General features: G+C 44.0%; 1 protein-coding gene across 2 annotated transcripts in view; it reads left to right on the top strand.

The window, feature by feature from the left end:
- The window catches only part of ARK2C (arkadia (RNF111) C-terminal like ring finger ubiquitin ligase 2C), a 91,095-nt gene extending 73,281 nt beyond the window's left edge, over window positions 1–17,814 (top strand). For both annotated transcript variants that reach the window (XM_083155327.1, XM_083155328.1), the window contains 3 exons: window positions 6,689–6,784; window positions 7,980–8,086; window positions 10,506–17,814. In XM_083155327.1, coding sequence (XP_083011453.1) covers window positions 6,689–6,784; window positions 7,980–8,086; window positions 10,506–10,623 — 321 coding nt within the window. In that variant the 3' untranslated portion in view covers window positions 10,624–17,814. The remainder of the gene's footprint in view (window positions 1–6,688; window positions 6,785–7,979; window positions 8,087–10,505) is intronic.
- Window positions 17,815–18,110: the final 296 nt, after the last annotated feature.

Here is an 18,110-nt window from a genome sequence, read left to right as displayed (position 1 = left end):
CAGACTTGCGTCCCCCTGCAACCTTGTCCACGAGGGGAGGAGAGCACAGCACAGCACACCGCGCGTCTCCTTCCCCCCTCACTTCCCTGTGACTGGGCCATCCGTCAATCAAAGCTCGCGGGCCGGCTCCTGATTGGATGCCGGCCCGAGAGCTCTGATTGGCGGACGGCGCAGTCACAAGGATGCACAGTGAGGGGTAGGAGAGATGCGCGATGCGCGCTCTCCTCCCCTCAGGACAAGGGAAGTTGGGGACGGGGGACAGGGGGGACGGACGGCGGGCAGCAGGAGAGCCGCACTTCAGCAGGGGGCGAGCCGCATGCGGCTCCAGAGGCGCGGGTTGGCCAACCCTGTTCTAATCGCATAATGATACCCTTGGATATGTCACATGTTCCTAGGTAGCAACCAATCAGATCCTGTCTGCCATTTTCTAGGATGCAATAGAGAATTATAGACCAGGAGGCCTCCTGAGTTGGGTACTTGTGTATCATGTATAGAATACATATAGATAAAATGTCATTGGTTGCTATGGGCAACATCGGATCTCTTCATATTTTTTTTAGAAGTTTTAGTAAATTTAGAAAGTTTGGTAAATAACCCCTCCCTTGCCCCCATCCATGTCCTAGAAGAGGCCTTGGTAGAAGTTGCAGAAACCGTGATATGAGGACAGTTCCCACTTTATACAACAACGTCCAATGAATAAAGGTGCGGGGCCCCCCTAACGGTGTGCTGGGGTGCGCCGGCCCATTGTAGCAGCAGTGCCCCAGCAGACAGACAGCAGCCAGCACAAGCAGTAATATTTACGGTACTTGTGTATTTTGGCGGCGCCCATCGCATCGCATACCATAAGGCATACGATGGTATGCAATGCGACGCGATATCGCGCGATATTGTACAATGCCATACAATTTTAAAATTGTATGACATTGTGTATGACATTGTATATGGCATACAATGCCATACAATGCGATGCGATGCGATGCGATAAAACGTCCTCCGACCTTTTCATACCCCCACTATCCATGTCGGCGTGGAGTCGAGAATAGAAAGTGTGGCGAGCGCAGCGAGCCACCGAGCCCGAAGCGTGGCGAGCGCAGCGAGCCCAGCAAGGGGACGCGGATACCTGTGAAGGCCGCGAGGGGACTCCGATACCTGTGAAGGTATCCGCGTCCCCTCGCCACGCTTCGGGCTCGGTGGCTCGCTGCACTCGCCACACTTTCTATTCTCAACTCCACGCCGACGTGGATAGTGGGGGTATGAAAAGGTCGGAGGACGCCTACCGCCGCCCCTCGCGGGCTCGCTGCGCTTGCCACGCTTCGGGTTCACGTTTATAGTGGGGGGGTGGCGTGGGGGTGCATTTAACATTGTAAGCATCCATTAGGGTGCTTAAAAGCACCCTTTAGGGTGCTTATACAATCTTTCATTGTATAGGGGGCAAAAATCGCGTCGCATTGCATCGCATGCCATCGGGTGCATGGCATGCGATGCGATGCGATTAAAACATTGCACGATGGAAATCGGGGGCGCCGCCAAAATACATAAGTACCATAATTACTTTGTAGTAGTGTTAGGGGGGTATCACCGGAGTCAGGAGGTCCCGGTGACAATAATGCAGATTGTTATTGTAGTGATTGAAGTTAGCATCAGCTGTGATCAGACATTCCGCGCACAGCTGGCGCAGACACAAGATTAATGAGGATGTTTATACAGCTCTGATATAATCCCAGGTGGAGCACTCACCTCTCCCCACCGATATATACACACTGATAAGGAATTGCTGTACTTAGTGTGACTTTGGCCCAGAAAGTGCCCATTGTCCGCATAGTGGGGCTGATTCGGAGCGGGCTGAATTTGGCCGCATGTCCGATGGTTTGCACTTGCGCGTTTATGCCAATAAGTTGATGCTGACAAAATGTCAACATGTGTTAAATTGACATTGACAAACGGTCGACACAAGCAAAAGATGAACATGGCAATGGATGACACATGAAAGGTTTGAGTTTTTTTTATCCTTTTTTATATTTTTTTGGGGGGGGGGGGGATTTTTGGAAAAACACATATCAACGGTTTCCTATGTTAACCTTTACCGGGTCGACTGTTGTCTGTGTTGACTTTTTCATCATGTACATTCAGCTAAATTGCATTTGGAACATACTGAGCATCCTACGTGATCCTGACACCATGTTACCCTTCAGGGCCAGTGTATTAGAGGTTGCCAGACTTCAACCAGTCCTTAATAGAACGTATATAAGGAGCACCATGAGCATGCCCCTGCTGGTATGTGGGCTGGTCAGACTGAGGAGTGACTGGAGGCTGCAACAGACTGAGAGTTATATAGTGGGAGGAGCAGGGTCCCCAGCAGCACAGAGTATATCAGGAGATGGGTGATGTGTCAGTGAGGACAGGGCTGCATGTGACAGGGGCAGTGACATGATGTGAGGAGGGGAATGGTGACAGCAGGAAGCCACAGACTGAGAGTTATATAGTGGGAGGAGCAGGGTCCCCAGCAGCACAGAGTATATCAGGAGATGAGTGACGTGTCAGTGAGGACAGGGCTGCATGTGACAGGGGCAGTGACATGATGTGAGGAGGGGAATGGGGGCAGCAGGAAGACACAGACTGAGAGTTATATAGTGGGAGGAGCAGGGTCCCCAGCAGCACAGAGTATATCAGGAGATGAGTGATGTGTCAGTGAGGACAGGGCTGCATGTGACAGGGGCAGTGACATGATGTGAGGAGGGGAATGGGGGCAGCAGGAAGACACAGACTGAGAGTTATATAGTGGGAGGAGCAGGGTCCCCAGCAGCACAGAGTATATCAGGAGATGAGTGATGTGTCAGTGAGGACAGGGCTGCATGTGACAGGGGCAGTGACATGATGTGAGGAGGGGAATGGGGGCAGCAGGAAGCCACAGACTGAGAGTTATATAGTGGGAGGAGCAGGGTCCCCAGCAGCACAGAGTATATCAGGAGATGAGTGATGTGTCAGTGAGGACAGGGCTGCATGTGACAGGGGCAGTGACATGATGTGAGGAGGGGAATGGGGGCAGCAGGAAGACACAGACTGAGAGTTATATAGTGGGAGGAGCAGGGTCCCCAGCAGCACAGAGTATATCAGGAGATGAGTGATGTGTCAGTGAGGACAGGGCTGCATGTGACAGGGGCAGTGACATGATGTGAGGAGGGGAATGGGGGCAGCAGGAAGCCACAGACTGAGAGTTATATAGTGGGAGGAGCAGGGTACCCAGCAGCACAGAGTATATCAGAAGATGGGTGATGTGTCAGTGAGGACAGGGCTGCATGTGACAGGGATAGCGACATGATATGAGGAGGGAAATGGGGGCAGTAGGAAGCCACAGACTGAGAGTTATATAGTGGGAGGAGCAGGGTCCCCAGCAGCACAGAGTATATCAGGAGATGAGTGATGTGTCAGTGAGGACAGGGCTGCATGTGACAGGGGCAGTGACATGATGTGAGGAGGGGAATGGAGGCAGCAGGAAGCCACAGACTGAGAGTTATATAGTGGGAGGAGCAGGGTCCCCAGCAGCACAGATTATATCAGGAGATGAGTGATGTGTAAGTAAGGACAGGGCTGCATGTGACAGGGGCAGTGACATGATGTGAGGAGGGGAATGGGGGCAGCAGGACGCCACAGACTGAAAGTTATATAGTGGGAGAAGCAGGGTCCCCAGCAGCACAGATTATATCAGGAGATGAGTGATGTGTAAGTAAGGACAGGGCTGCATGTGACAGGGGCAGTGACATGATGTGAGGAGGGGAATGGGGGCAGCAGGAAGCCACAGACTGAGAGTTATATAGTGGGAGGAGCAGGGTCCCCAGCAGCACAGAGTATATCAGGAGATGAGTGATGTGTCAGTGAGGACAGGGCTGCATGTGACAGGGGCAGTGACATGATGTGAGGAGGGGAATGGAGGCAGCAGGAAGCCACAGACTGAGAGTTATATAGTGGGAGGAGCAGGGTCACCAGCAGCACAGAGTATATCAGGAGATGAGTTATGTGTCAGTGAGGACAGGGCTGCATGTGACAGGGGCAGTGACATGATGTGAGGAGGGGAACGGGGGCAGCAGGAAGCCACAGACTGAGAGTTATAGTGTGAGAGGAGCAGGGTCCCCAGCAGCACAGAGTATATCAGGAGATGAGTGATGTGTCAGTGAGGACAGGGCTGCATGTGACAGGGGCAGTGACATGATGTGATGAGGGGAATGGAGGCAGCAGGAAGCCACAGACTGAGAGTTATATAGTGGGAGGAGCAGGGTCCCCAGCAGCACATAGTATATCAGGAGATGGGTGATGTGTCAGTGAGGACAGGGCTGCATGTGACAGAGCAGTGACATGATGTGAGGAGGGGAATGGAGGCAGCAGGAAGCCACAGACTGAGAGTTATATAGTGGGAGGAGCAGGATCCCCAGCAGCACAGAGTATATCAGGAGATGAGTGATGTGTCAGTGAGGACAGGGCTGCATGTGACAGGGGCATTGACATTATGTGAGGAGGGGAATGGAGGCAGCAGGAAGTCACAGACTGAGAGTTATATAGTGGGAGGAGCAGGGTCCCCAGCAGCACAGAGTATATCAGGAGATCAGTGATGTGTCAGTGAGGACAGGGCTGCATGTGACAGGGGCAGTGACATGATGTGAGGAGGGGAATGGAGGCAGCAGGACGCCACAGACTGTGAGTTATATAGTGGGAGGAGCAGGGCCCCCAGCAGCACAGAGTATATCAGGAGATGAGGGATGTGTCAGTGGGTGAGGGGGTAGGGGTGGAGACTACAGGACTCCACAGACTGGGAGTTATATAGTGGAACAGTAATAGAAGACTAATGCTGATGTTAAATAAACTTCTGTAAATGTGACTAAGCACACATATCCAATTGCACCTTTTTATAGCTGGTATATAGACGATTGGTAACCAACATATAAACTGTGGATTTAGAAGAAAAATAACTTTACACCTTTATCACAAATGTCATATCATGTCTGTATATCTACATAATGTGCAATTGTTAGATAACGGGAAGAACCAGGATGAAGTTTTTGGCCTTATAATAAAGATGCTGGAAGTTTCAGAAATGTTTGACCACAAAATGTAGAATGTTTCAGTGTCGGGATTTGTCACGAAGTGTTATCTGTACAACCGTGACCACAGCAGCACACAGCAAGCTGATCTGACCATCATGATGTAGATACATAGACTATAAGACACAGTGGGATTGGTGAGGCAAAAGCAGAACTTGGGGACTGTGCAAGGAACTGTCAAAACTTCTAAGGAGTGGAGAAGTAGAGGAGTTTCTATTAGCAACCCAGCACCTTCTACCTAGCTAGAAGCTGATTGGTTGTCTACTTCTGCACTCTGTAGAGGGTTTGATACCTCTCCCCCTGTATCCGTGTGTCTTTGCATCTCCACCAGAGAAACTCCATTAGTGCGATAAGTTCCACAGCCACATAACCGTTATTACACAATGTTGTGCTGCCGGTGTCGTATGCACACAGTGTTATTCAGGGCTGCTATCAGTAATTTAGGGGCCCGGGACTCATTTCCAGTCCGGGCCCCAGGCCTCCACTCCCCCTCCTCCCCCCCCCTCCTCACTTGACTTACTGTATCCCGGCTCCTGCTCCACCATCTCCTCTTCCACTGAACTGCAGCCCGGAGCGCAGGCATATTCAACCCAGCATGCCGGTGGCCAATTAAAATGCAGCACTGGCTGGTGAGCCAAGCAGAACTCGCATACCGGTAGCCGTTCTGATTGGCTGCCAGTACGCAAGCTCTGATTGGCTCAAAAGCTGGTGCAGCATTTTAATTGGCCGCCGGCATCCTGGGTTGAATAAGGCTGCGTTTCGGGACCTGCTTTGTTCAGCGCACTGATTTCAGCGCAGCAGAGGCAGTCAGGGGGTTGCGGTGGGCAAATGAGGTGCCTGGGCCCTTCCAGAAGCTGGGGTTCTGGACAGCTGTACCCACAGCACCCCCCTATTGGCGGCCCTGGTGGTATTTACCCTAGCAACTGAGCATAGGTGCTGTCTTTGTACAATATTATATTATATTTATATATCACCTGTCATATCTGTAACTTGCCCAGACGCATCTTGCGTATCGATTACTTTACACATACAGTAAATAGCCAATGAGATCGAAGAAGATTTCAGATAACATCAACCATTGATTTCCTTGTTGTCTGTGCAAAACCCATCACATATTGATACATCGATGTTTCAAAGCCGATGAGCTTCTCCTGTTCTCTCTTTGGGGGAAATTTACTAAAGTGTGAGCTTTTGAAAATGAGAGCTGTTGCCCATAGCAACTAATCTGATCTATTATCAGTTATCTAGCGCCTTCTAGAGCAGTGATTCCCAACCCTGGTCCTCAAGTACCCCCAACAGTGCGCGTTTTCCAGGTCACCCGGCAGGTGCACTCATTATTCAGGCACATTTTAAAAGATTTACAGGTGGAGCTAATTATTTTGCCTGTGATTCAGTGTGGAGACCTGGAAAATGTGCACTGTTGTAGGTACTTGAGGACCAGGGTTGGGAACCACTGTTCTAGAGGATAAGAGCCAGAATCTGAATGGTTGCTATGGTTACCATCTCTCACATCTAAAATGTCACAATGTACATGTGATCTCAATCATGTCAGTGGGACACAGGAAGAATGACGGTGTCTCTCCCACTCATTTTAGGAACTGCTGCAGTTAGAAGACAGACTTGGAAGTGTGACGCGGGGAGCGGTGCAGAACATCATAGAAAGGTGCACCTTCCCGCACAAGTACAAGAAGGTAAGAACAAAGGCATTTCCCATCCATGCACTTCACACACACGCATTTCACATCCATGCATTTCACACACACGCATTTCACACACACGCATTTTCAACACACGCATTTCACACACACGCATTTCACACACACGCATTTCACATCCATGCATTTCACACACACGCATTTCACATCCATGCATTTTCAACACACGCATTCCACACACACACATTTTAAACACACGCATTCCACACACACGCATTCCACACACACGCATTTCTCAGCCATACATTTCACACATACGCATTTCCGACACACGCATTTCACATCCATGTATTTCACACACACGCATTCAAAACACACGCATTCCACACACACGGATTTCAAACATACACATTTCCTACACACGCATTTCACATCCATGTATTTCACACACACACACACGCAATTCTTACACATGCATTCCACACACACACGTATTTCAAACATGCACATTTCACACACACACATTTCACACACACACATTTCCTACACATGCATTTCACATCCATTTATTTCACACACGCATTTCATACACATGCATTTCTCACCCATGCATTTCTCACCCACGCATTTCTCACCCACGCATTTCTCACCCATGCATTTCTCACCCATGCATTTCTTACACACGCATTTCTCACCCATGCTTTTCTCACCCACGCATTTCTCACCCATGCATTTCTTACCCACGCACTTCTCACCCATACATTTCTTACCCACGCACTTCTCACCCATACATTTCACTCACACACAAATTTCACTCACACACACATTTCTCACCCACACATTTCACTCCACGCTTTTCGCTCACACGCATTTCACACTCAAGCATTCTGAATTGGTGCACCATAGCAACCAATCAGTTTTCGCCTCATTTTATTGGCTGTCAGATAAATGACAGTTACAAGTTGAATGGTGGCTGTGGTCAACTTAACCACTTTATCTGTCTAGATGGTTTGATACAACTCCCCCATGGTCACAATATATTTAGAATTTAGTCTCAATGATCACTGTAATGATATAGCACCAGTTCTGACTTTGCCATCCTGTAACCAGGCTTCCACACCTATTATTTAATTTTCCCTTTTCATCATGCTATCTATCCTTACCTCGCTCCTTTCACCTCTCCCAGATGCTTGTTCCATGTATAACCCTCACGCTGTCTATTGTACAACAGAGAATACCGCATGAAGGCAAAGACTCCAAGGAGGACGAGGAGGAGGCCGACACAGACGAGAAGTGCACAATCTGCCTGTCTATGCTTGAAGACGGAGAGGATGTGAGGTGGGTAGCGGCCAGCCTCCAGAGTCCTGGGTATTGGAGCTGAAGTTCAGTGCACTCTTCAGTGCCGATATTCTCAGGATACTAGTGACATTGGATAATGGCATTCATTAGCAGCTTCCCCTGACTCCTTACCTCTTGGGGAACCACAAGTCTCAGGAAGTCCTGCCAGTTTTCTGCTGTCAGTGAAGTTGGAAGAGCAATATTTCTATGAGCTGTGCGCAGGTGGCACCTTGTGTCACTGCACATACAAGACCCTATGGCTTTAAGAGGATGAAAGCGAATGGTTGTTGCTAGGGGCAACCAATCGGATACTATCTATTATCTTCTAGAAGCTGCTAAATAAATAAGAGGTAGATTCTGATCGGTTGCTATGGGCAACATCCTGTCTTAGATAGAACTCCCATCTTAGTTAATATACTCCTGTGACTGTAGCCTACAGTATGGCTTATTTCAGGACCCTGGACAGCGACCAGTAATATTATACAGCAATTGTCAGCAAAATCTGTTTTAAAAAATGATCATGATCTTTTAAAAAGCATAACTATCATTCTCTGCGCCCGATTCAGAACTGATCATTGCTGAGACAATCAGCAGAGGCCAGCGATCAGGTAGACATTGCCCCGCTATCGGGAAATCCCGCCTTATGAATCTATGTGCGAATAAATGTGTACGTTTAGCAAGGAATTTGCAGATGAGCAAAAATTACCAAAATTCTGTGCACCAGTCATCGCCGACTCTGATTAGCCAGGGACTTACTCAGCGCCTGTGATGAATATCCGGCCTGAAGCTGATGTCACACACCCTCCCCTAACCGCTGGGGCCCGCCTAGCGGTTTCCCAGACACTCATAGCGGTTTTTCTATGAAACGACCCCCAAACGCCTACTTCCTGTCAATCACTTTGCAGATGGCTTGTAAATAGAAAAAGTAGCAGGACTTAATCCCTGGTCAGCGTTGCGCATTACGGCCCATACGCATGTGCACTTCATCGATAATCAACCGCTGTGCAAATTCCCAGCCGTGTGATCAATAAACTGAATAGGCCCCTACAACATTCCCCTGCTCTCTAGTGTGTTCCAGTCTCTGGAGAACATTAGATTTGGCTCCTCTGTACAATCTAATCATTCAGTCTGATTGTTTGATTGACTGTTCAAAAGGCAGCTTCTGACAATGGACTCAAAATATGAGTAATTGCACATTTTGCAATCAATAAACTTACCTAAAAATCAATTGCAATCAAATAATATAAATAAATTAAAAAAACATTACATTCTGATGCCACTTCCATACTGAAAATATGTCAGCAACTATAGCATACTAGCCCAATCTACCAGAAAGGCCGGCCTGCTCCCAAAAATCGGGTGGCCAGCACTCCCTGTGAATTAGGGAAGCAGGCAAGACTCCTAGAGCTGGCTTACACCTGCCACCGTCCCCTGCAACCACCCTCACCTTCTGATTTGGCTGCCTGCTCACCCCTGAAGCCACCACATACAGAGGAAAAGTGGGCGGGGCGATGATGGGATTCACACTGCATTGCATCAATGTAGCCCTGCCCCCCCCCCCCCACACTTTTCAATGGGAACTGGGGGCACTACTATCTGGCATAATGAAAACTGTGGGTTTACTATGTGTCATAATGTGAACTGGGAACACTACTATGTGGCATAATGTGAGCTGGGTACTACTATGTGCCATATGGTGAAATAGTGGCACTACAATGTGGCATACTGTGAATGGGGGCACTATTATGTGGCATAAAATGAACTGGAGCACATCTGTGGGCATAATGTAAACTGGAGGCACTATAATGTGGCATAAAATTAACTAGGGTAATTCTATGTGGTATAAAAATAACTAGGGCACTACTATGGGGCATAATATGAACAACTACTGAGAAGAGAATTCTCTATTAAAAAGTATTGGGGACCCCATCATAAATTTTACTTATTATTTATTAACAGTTTCTTATATAGCGCACACATATTCCGCAGCGCTGTACAGAGAATATTTAAACATTCCCATCAGTCCCTGTCCCTGCCCCTATATTCCCTACCACACAGACATTCTAGGGTTCATTTTGTTGGGAGCCAATTAGCCTACCAGAATACTTTTGGATTGTGGGAGGAAACCGGAGTACCCGGAGGAAACCCACACAAGTACGGGGAGAATATACAAACTCCGCACAGTTAGGGTCATGGTGGGAATCAAATCCATGACCTCAGCGCTGTGAGGCAGTAATGCTAACCATTGCACCATCCATACTGCCCCAATGTTTTTATGGGATCCGTAAAGTTCAAGCCATTACTCCACAAGGTGCTCTTCTTTTTTTTTTTGTTGGGAGTGAAACGTTTTATCTTATTTAAACAAAACCTGTGTTTGCTTAACTGTTCCCTGAATCTTACTTTATATCCCCCCTCCCAGGAGATTACCCTGTATGCATCTCTTCCACCAAGTCTGCGTGGACCAATGGTTAGTCACCAGTAAGAAGTGCCCTATCTGCAGGGTGGACATTGAAACTCAACTTGGAGAAGACAGTTGAGAGTTGAGGGACCTTCATCAGGATTCCCATGTTCCCTACCAGGTCATGTGGCCATTGCCTGCAGCAAAAACTTTGCCTTCTGAGCCATTTGAATTAGAGGACAGCCTGCAAGCACATTTTCTGTAGATGAATTGTGGGCATGCAACATTATTGGAGGATCCTAACAGCCATAACGCCCTACTGGAAGCTGGCCTTCCTAGAGCCAAAACAGGGGCCGATCGCTGGAGATGAAGACTAGCTCACGAAGGTACTAGTGTGGTAGTCGTCTGGCTTGCCAATCCTGCACCTCAAAGGATTGTATATATACCTCTCAAATAAGTAGAATCAAGTAGGGGTACATGTAGCTGCAGTATTTGTATGTGGATGGCATCTGGAGCATGTTCGCTTATTACAAAAAAATGTTCTGTGTTTGATGCCCTAGTCATCTCGTGGTGGACATTGTTGCTATTAACCTAATTTTGCACCAAATATTATTTCTTACATTTTTGTTTTTATTTATATAATTTTTTTTTTTTTTTAACTTTTTTTTTTTTGGGTTGTTGTTTTGGTGCTTGGATGAGCCATTAAGGTCAATACATCGAAAATTTCCCAACTTCCAAAATACGAGGCCAAGAAGAAGATCCTGTTTACAGATAAAAAGGATGACATTTTTAGCCTCGACTTTGTTATTTTACTTTGCATAAATAATTTATTTATTACTCTTCAATTATGTTTACAGAAGGTTATATAAAGGGCGGAGAAGGCGGAGGTTACGAATACTTTGGTTTAGTCTGCTGCTGCTGCTGGGCAAATTCTTACTACACGCAATGTCGTCCGTTCTCCAAGTTGTTGTATTTCAGGGTCTGTGTGAGAGTATTAGTAAGAATAGGGAGTGTGGAAATACAGCCATAGTTATTCTGGGGCTTTCCGTTTTTTGGTACGCAGCTGTTATGATATTGCTGCTAGCACAAGCCCCATTAAATACTAACGGCACAAATTAATATGGGACCCCCTGCTATAGCACAATATGAATGTGAGAATGGGACCCACTGAATTTATGCGCATTACGGCAACAGTTACGGCTCGAACATATAAAGAAATTCCACTAAATACATAATTACTGTATTTTGGTAGTTTTACCGTTACCGTTTGGTGGATTTAAGAATCAGTATATAAATAGGGAGTCAATTAGTAACCTTTAATTTTTAAAGTGAAAAATTCCTTGTGGAAAAAAAAGGATACGTTTTCGTAAAGGGTGTTCTTGCTGTGTCTTTTGCTTAAATGTAACTGATATCATCCATAAACTTTATAATAGTCTAACTTTTATTTCAAAAGTTTTCATTATTATGATTATTATTAGAACTGAACAAATATCAGTAGCCACAATGCCTCTAAATTTCCTGGTCCATGATAACCCCCAGGATGAGGCCAATTGGCCAAAGTCTACATTTCCCCTAAGAAGAATTAACATGCACAGCCATGGCTCACTCTTACGGTGCTGGAACGTTTTAGTGAATATCGCGGACATTATATATTGATCTTGTTAATTAAGCTGAAGCCAGTCAATAGCTCCGTCCTCCTCTATTAACCTCACTTTCAATTTGTCAAAAATTCTGTGACATTACCAATGCTTGGCCAAAGCTCCGCAGGGATCCCAAGAGCTGACGTTCAGTGACTGAAAAGAACGAATGCCATTAAAAGCCTTCACTAAGAGCACAATTTACTTAATGTTAAAACAGATGGACCGCTATTTGCTTGTAAGCAGTTCACTGGAGAATAGGGAATTGCCATTGTGATACTCGAGAAGGGAACTTTGCGGAACCGCCATGGGCTCCGGCATCCAGCATCAGCAGATCAAACCATTTCCACAGGTGTAAAAAATGCTCTATTAATTGTGATCTTTGTATGATATACCCCTTAGCTTGGAAAGACGCTTCCTTAAGTGCACGGTAGGTAGCCTTCAGCATTTAGGTTCTGAAAAGTATTAAATTATTGCCTAACGAACAAGCACATTTTTTTCTAAAAACGTAAAGTTTTTATCAAGCTGTATTTGTGTGTATGAACCCTAAAAACAGTGATCTGTAATGTCCCAGGTTGTATTGGTGTGTAATGGGTATCACGTGTTTAATATCTTGTGCGAATAGAAAGCTTCTAGAGAGATTTTCGAGTCTGTAGGAATCAACTGTTGATAGTTTACAGGGTTTCGTGAGTTTAAATGCCTTATATTTAACAATCATAATTTATGACTAACTTGTAGATTTTTTTGTGGGTTCTTATTTAATTATTTTTATAGTTGTTTTGGCCTTTTTAATTATAATTTATTTATTTAGAGATGATACTAATTTTTTTTATATATAAATATATATATAACTCCTATTACCTCATTTTCTGCATTGTTCTGGACTGGAATGCTCTGCATGTGAAAGTAATTTTAAACAAATGATATCTTGTAAAAAAAAAAATGAATAATATTAATTCAGGGTGTGTGATTATGAACTGTATTTCTGTGGTGCTGTTACCTTGGATACATTCCTTACGAATGCAAACTTTCTGTATGCTGTGACCTAGTGGATAACTGCAATATAGTGGCCGTGTTTAGCACATATAAATATTATTTGCACTCATAATCAAACCGAGATGACCTTTTTCACTTTACTCAGCGTCTATTAAATGATTCTTGCTTGGAAAAACTTGAAGCCAAATAGAACATTAGTCTGCCAGGGTGAGGAATCGGCAACAAACCAGATTCCGTCATTAATCTGTGTAGTGACCTATAGGTGGCACCACTGCGTAGCTTTTGAATACCAGGAGAGTGAAATGCGTCGCTGCTTATAATATTCAATGGAAGACGTTCTCTTTTGTTATACAAATTATTGAATGTTATTGAACTTAAGTTGCTTACCATGACTGATTTTACTGCCAATCAGTAAATAAAAAATACAGATAAATAATAAAAAGTAGTAAAAAGCATACCCAATTGTCAATAATAAATAAATGCAAATATAATTGAATTAAAATACTGATTTCCTTTTTTTTGCATATAGTGCTTGCGATAATGCATAAAGATAGATCAGTATCATTTTTTTTTTATAGAGTTTAAAGTTCAAGGTTTGTCGGTCCAGCTTCTAAATGTTTACTTAATGCTGAATTTTAAAAGCTGGTATCAGAGTGGTTAAAATCATTTTTGACGCGTTTCGCATCATACTAAATTCCCATTCTGGGTGTTGCAGAAACCAAACTTTTGATTTTGCAGATGTTTTAAAGGCTGCGCCCACTATTTACCTGTATTTATAAAGTATCTGGTTATTTAAAGGAAAATTATACCTACATTAAAAGTTTAATTCGCGATGGAGCAGGTTGCAATATTAGTAAATATATATATATAGAAAATGTCCTATTAAATTTTCTGAACCGCTTGTTATACAGTGGTTAGATGTTTTTTGAATTTTACAAGCAATATTCCCAATATAGCTGCTGCCACTTATGCAAATACTTAAAGTTTATATGCACAATCTGTACAAATATAACTTACATTATATCCAAACATATATTTGCTCTTTAAAAAGCAAAGGAAAGCTGTCTATGAGCAAGTTATATTTTTCCTTTAAGGACCAAAGAGTCAGCCTGCCGTAATATGACACATTTATTCATTATTTGTGCAACCTAGCGGAAAATGTAATAATCTCATATTTAAGTAACGAGGAGGAAAATTAATGAAAAATATCCAACTATTTCATTTTAATCTCAAAGTCGCACAGGGTATTTTTTTATAAAGGGCCTCTTCAGTAAGATACGATAAGCACACAGTCTACTGTCCTATAATCTCCGGTGATGGGTGTTAACTGAAACTTTGTTACAAGTATATCAGAAGCTTAGAGGTCTGTCCAATTTTAGTTTTGCTTAAAATCACCTGGATTTGAAGTGATGGGCTTCCATTATGAGTGGGGATTCCTTATACGGAGGCTCATTTTGGGCTCAGCTACACAGCCACTTATTATCAACATTTCAGAGTTTGTACTCTTTCATCAGATCCTGAGGAAAGAAGATACATGCTGAAATGTTGAAAGTGATTGTTTATTTGTTTATTTATTTTTATGTTTGCTGTGTGCAATTACAATCGTTATATCAGCAATTTCAGTCCATCATAGAAGTTAGGATATTTCATAATTTGGGAAAATACTGTATTAAATTATAAGATGGAGTTATGCTGCTGGGCACATAACTTATCATTACAGGATCCTAATATTACAGAGTTTATTTTCAGCCTCTATGGAGTGAGAGGTAAACTCTGTTGGGCTGAGTTTAAAGTTTGACTATCTTGGTTAAATCTCCTACTACGGTAAGGTCTATTTGTGGTGGGTGCTAGCTCCCGCTCACCACAAATAGGCCACAAATAGAACGTAAGGTGGACTTTCTTTACAGAATCGGAATAACTTCATCTCCCAAACCGTGTCCTCAGCTGCCAACAGATCAAACTCATCCACAAAATTCAGCTGAGAACACAAGCGTCCCGAGGGCGCCGACTGTGCCGTACCCCACAATTAGGCCGTGATGAAACGTGCTATGTCTGGCGGTAATTTTGTCAGGCTGGCCACACTCAGCACTGAGACGAGTAAATGGAATTGACCTACTCATGGCGGTCATTGTTTCATCTATAGTGCTAATGGATAGTCTCCGGCACATTTTCATTATGAAAGATGTTACATACAGCGGGTAAACTGGCATTACAATTCTATGTGAAGAGCAAGCGGCACAAATTGTGAGGAGGATTTCTGAACACGCCGGGAGCGGAGGTGACGAGAGGAAAGCATCAGGAGCTTTCAATTACTATATGCAAATGAATTCTATGCATAAACAGCCACGTAACTGCCATCTGAGCATTAGATTCACTTACTCATCGCACTGTTAGATAACAGGACAACCATAAATAGTCATTAGGCGACAAGAGCCAGAGACAGGCGGAGGCAGTATGGGCAAACGCCCCGTGTGCGCGCATTTATTAAGGAAGAAAAAGGGAAAACGCTTGTGCACCAAATATTTTATTAAGTTCACCCATCACTGTGCAGAGGAGAGCAGACATTGGCTGGCCTGAAGCAATACCCAAGAAAACCGCCGCCTATCAATTCATAAGGCGTGCGGCGCAACAGACATCCGGTTGCTCATTATTAACAGCTTACCGGGACTTTACCCCAAAGCGACCACTAATATGTTAGCTTGCATAAGTCACACTTACACTAGATGGATCAAAGCTCTGATTGGTTGATATTGGCTATGCAAATGATAGATTTTATGGTAAATATAAATAAAACTATTTGAAGTGTGAGAGAACAAATATTGGATATTTTTCATTACTGTCGTATCTCATTTGCTGCTAAATGAAATAATAAATATTCAAATAAAGGTATAATATTATGTGGGTTTTAAATAACCTGAGACATTATCATGGGTTCGGTATGATTTACCTACAATCAAAATCCCCACGGTCAAAATACCGACATGGTCAAAACACCTACATCTAAAATAGAGACAGGTCAAAAAGTAGACACGTTTCTCATATATTTTGGGGTCTGTATGTTGACATAGGTCGACATGAACCCTGTGCTTCGGGCATGGTGCCTCGCTGCACTCGGCACACTATTATATATTATTTTCCCCCTCCATGTCCACTGGGATGGTAAAGTATGTACAAGTCGGTTTCAATGAAAAAAATCATTACAGTATTTTGACCTTGTCGGTATTTTGACCTTGTCGGTCAATGGTTGTCGGTATTTTGACCGTCGGGTTTTTTATTGTAGGTAAATTGACCGCATCCCATATATACTGTACATACATACACACATAGGGGGTTGTGTAATATGTTCCGAGATAACAGAGCCGTCTTGATTTTGTCGAGATCAATGCTAAATTTAAAGCGGCAATCGGTTATTTGTTTAGTTATGCTTTATAACCGATCGCCACTTTAAGCAGACTTCATAATCCCTGAACCTATTACAGAACCTCCGCAATCTGGTTTCAGTGCATAAATATATGATTTGGGAACTCCAAGGGTTCTGTATTCTCCTAGTTTGGGAAGACACTGAGGAGTAGTTTTACTAAAACTTCTAAAAAGGGACAAGAAGGTGTGTTTTCCGTGTCATCCAATCAGATTCTATTAATCATTTACCTAGAACAGTCTATAAAATGATAGCTAGAATTTCATTGGATGACTTGGGGAACATTGCCCACTTTTCCTGTTCTTTAGACGTTTTAGTGAATTTAATCCCAAATCCTGGCCTTTTATACTCTCTGAAAAGTTTGCCCAGTGAGTAACCACATTGCTGGAGGAGCCAAAGGGCCTGATTCACACTTGACTTAGCGGCCCAGCGATCAGGCAAATGTCGCACCACCAGAGGGAAATTCATTAGCAATCAGTCACCATCGAGTTAATTGCCCCCATATTCGCAGCTGCTGTGTAAGTCTGCAGGTGCTGCGATGGCCGTGGGGACATGGAGGCCGCTGCTGAAGTCAGCTAAAGAGTTTTGTAGTGTGTATCGTAACATTAAAGCATGCAAATGGACAAAAGCATGCTGCGCTGCGGGTGGGGCAGATGTAACAAGTGCAGAGAGATTAGATTTGTGGGGGGTGGATCCAAACTGAAATCCAAATTGCTGTGTGAAAAAAAAAGCTAACATTTGTGGTCTACATGCGAAAGCAGTCAGTATTTACCCTGCGCAGAAATAACATTAATATATTTGCTCCCCTTTTGCATTGCAATATGGTTTGTTCCAGAGGCAAAGTGACTTGCTTTTGAACCTGGCCCCTGGTGCGTATATATATATATATATATATATATATATATCTCACAATTCTCCGTGCCAATTAACTTTTAAGAAATAGGGAAACAAAAAATAAATAAAAAAATAAAAATGAAGCAATCTCGGAATTAGTTGTTTAATGACGCGAGTGAGGGAAAAGGTCTTTCTCGGTTCTGTAATCTCTACTGCTGTCTGATGTGCTGTGGTGCAACATTTTGTTACATATAGATTATTTTATAGTAAAAAAAAAAAAATGGTCAAAAAATAAGAATAAAAAATGCTAGATTATTTATTATCAATATGAAAGCAATAGTGCATTACAAATGAGACATTAGAAATTGTGTACTGGCTTCAATTCACATTTTGTGGACTTTTTTTGTACTTTATTTATAACTAATAAATTAAATTGCATTGCTAACGATTTCGCTTCTGATGGTTTATTTTGTGTTAGTTTGTGGCTCTGTGTACAGCTCTCACACACACTGTCATTCACAGCGACATGGGGAAGGTCGACAGTGAAAGATTTTTCCCTTTTTTTTGTCCGGAGTGTCGACACAGTCGTCATGGACACCGTATCGGTGCACCGCATCCCGTCGCATGGCTCGCTGCACATAGCACACTATTATTCTCCCTCCAGGCCCTAGTGGATGGTAGGGCATGAAATACTGCCTGTCGACACATGTCGTCTTAAAAAAAAGTGAAAAACCCATGTCG

The sequence above is a fragment of the Crinia signifera genome, chromosome 1, assembly GCF_055691185.1.
Source record: "Crinia signifera chromosome 1, ASM5569118v1, whole genome shotgun sequence".
In the NCBI taxonomy this organism is placed as follows: Eukaryota; Metazoa; Chordata; class Amphibia; order Anura; family Myobatrachidae; genus Crinia; species Crinia signifera.
This window is presented reverse-complemented; position numbering and strand designations above follow the sequence as displayed.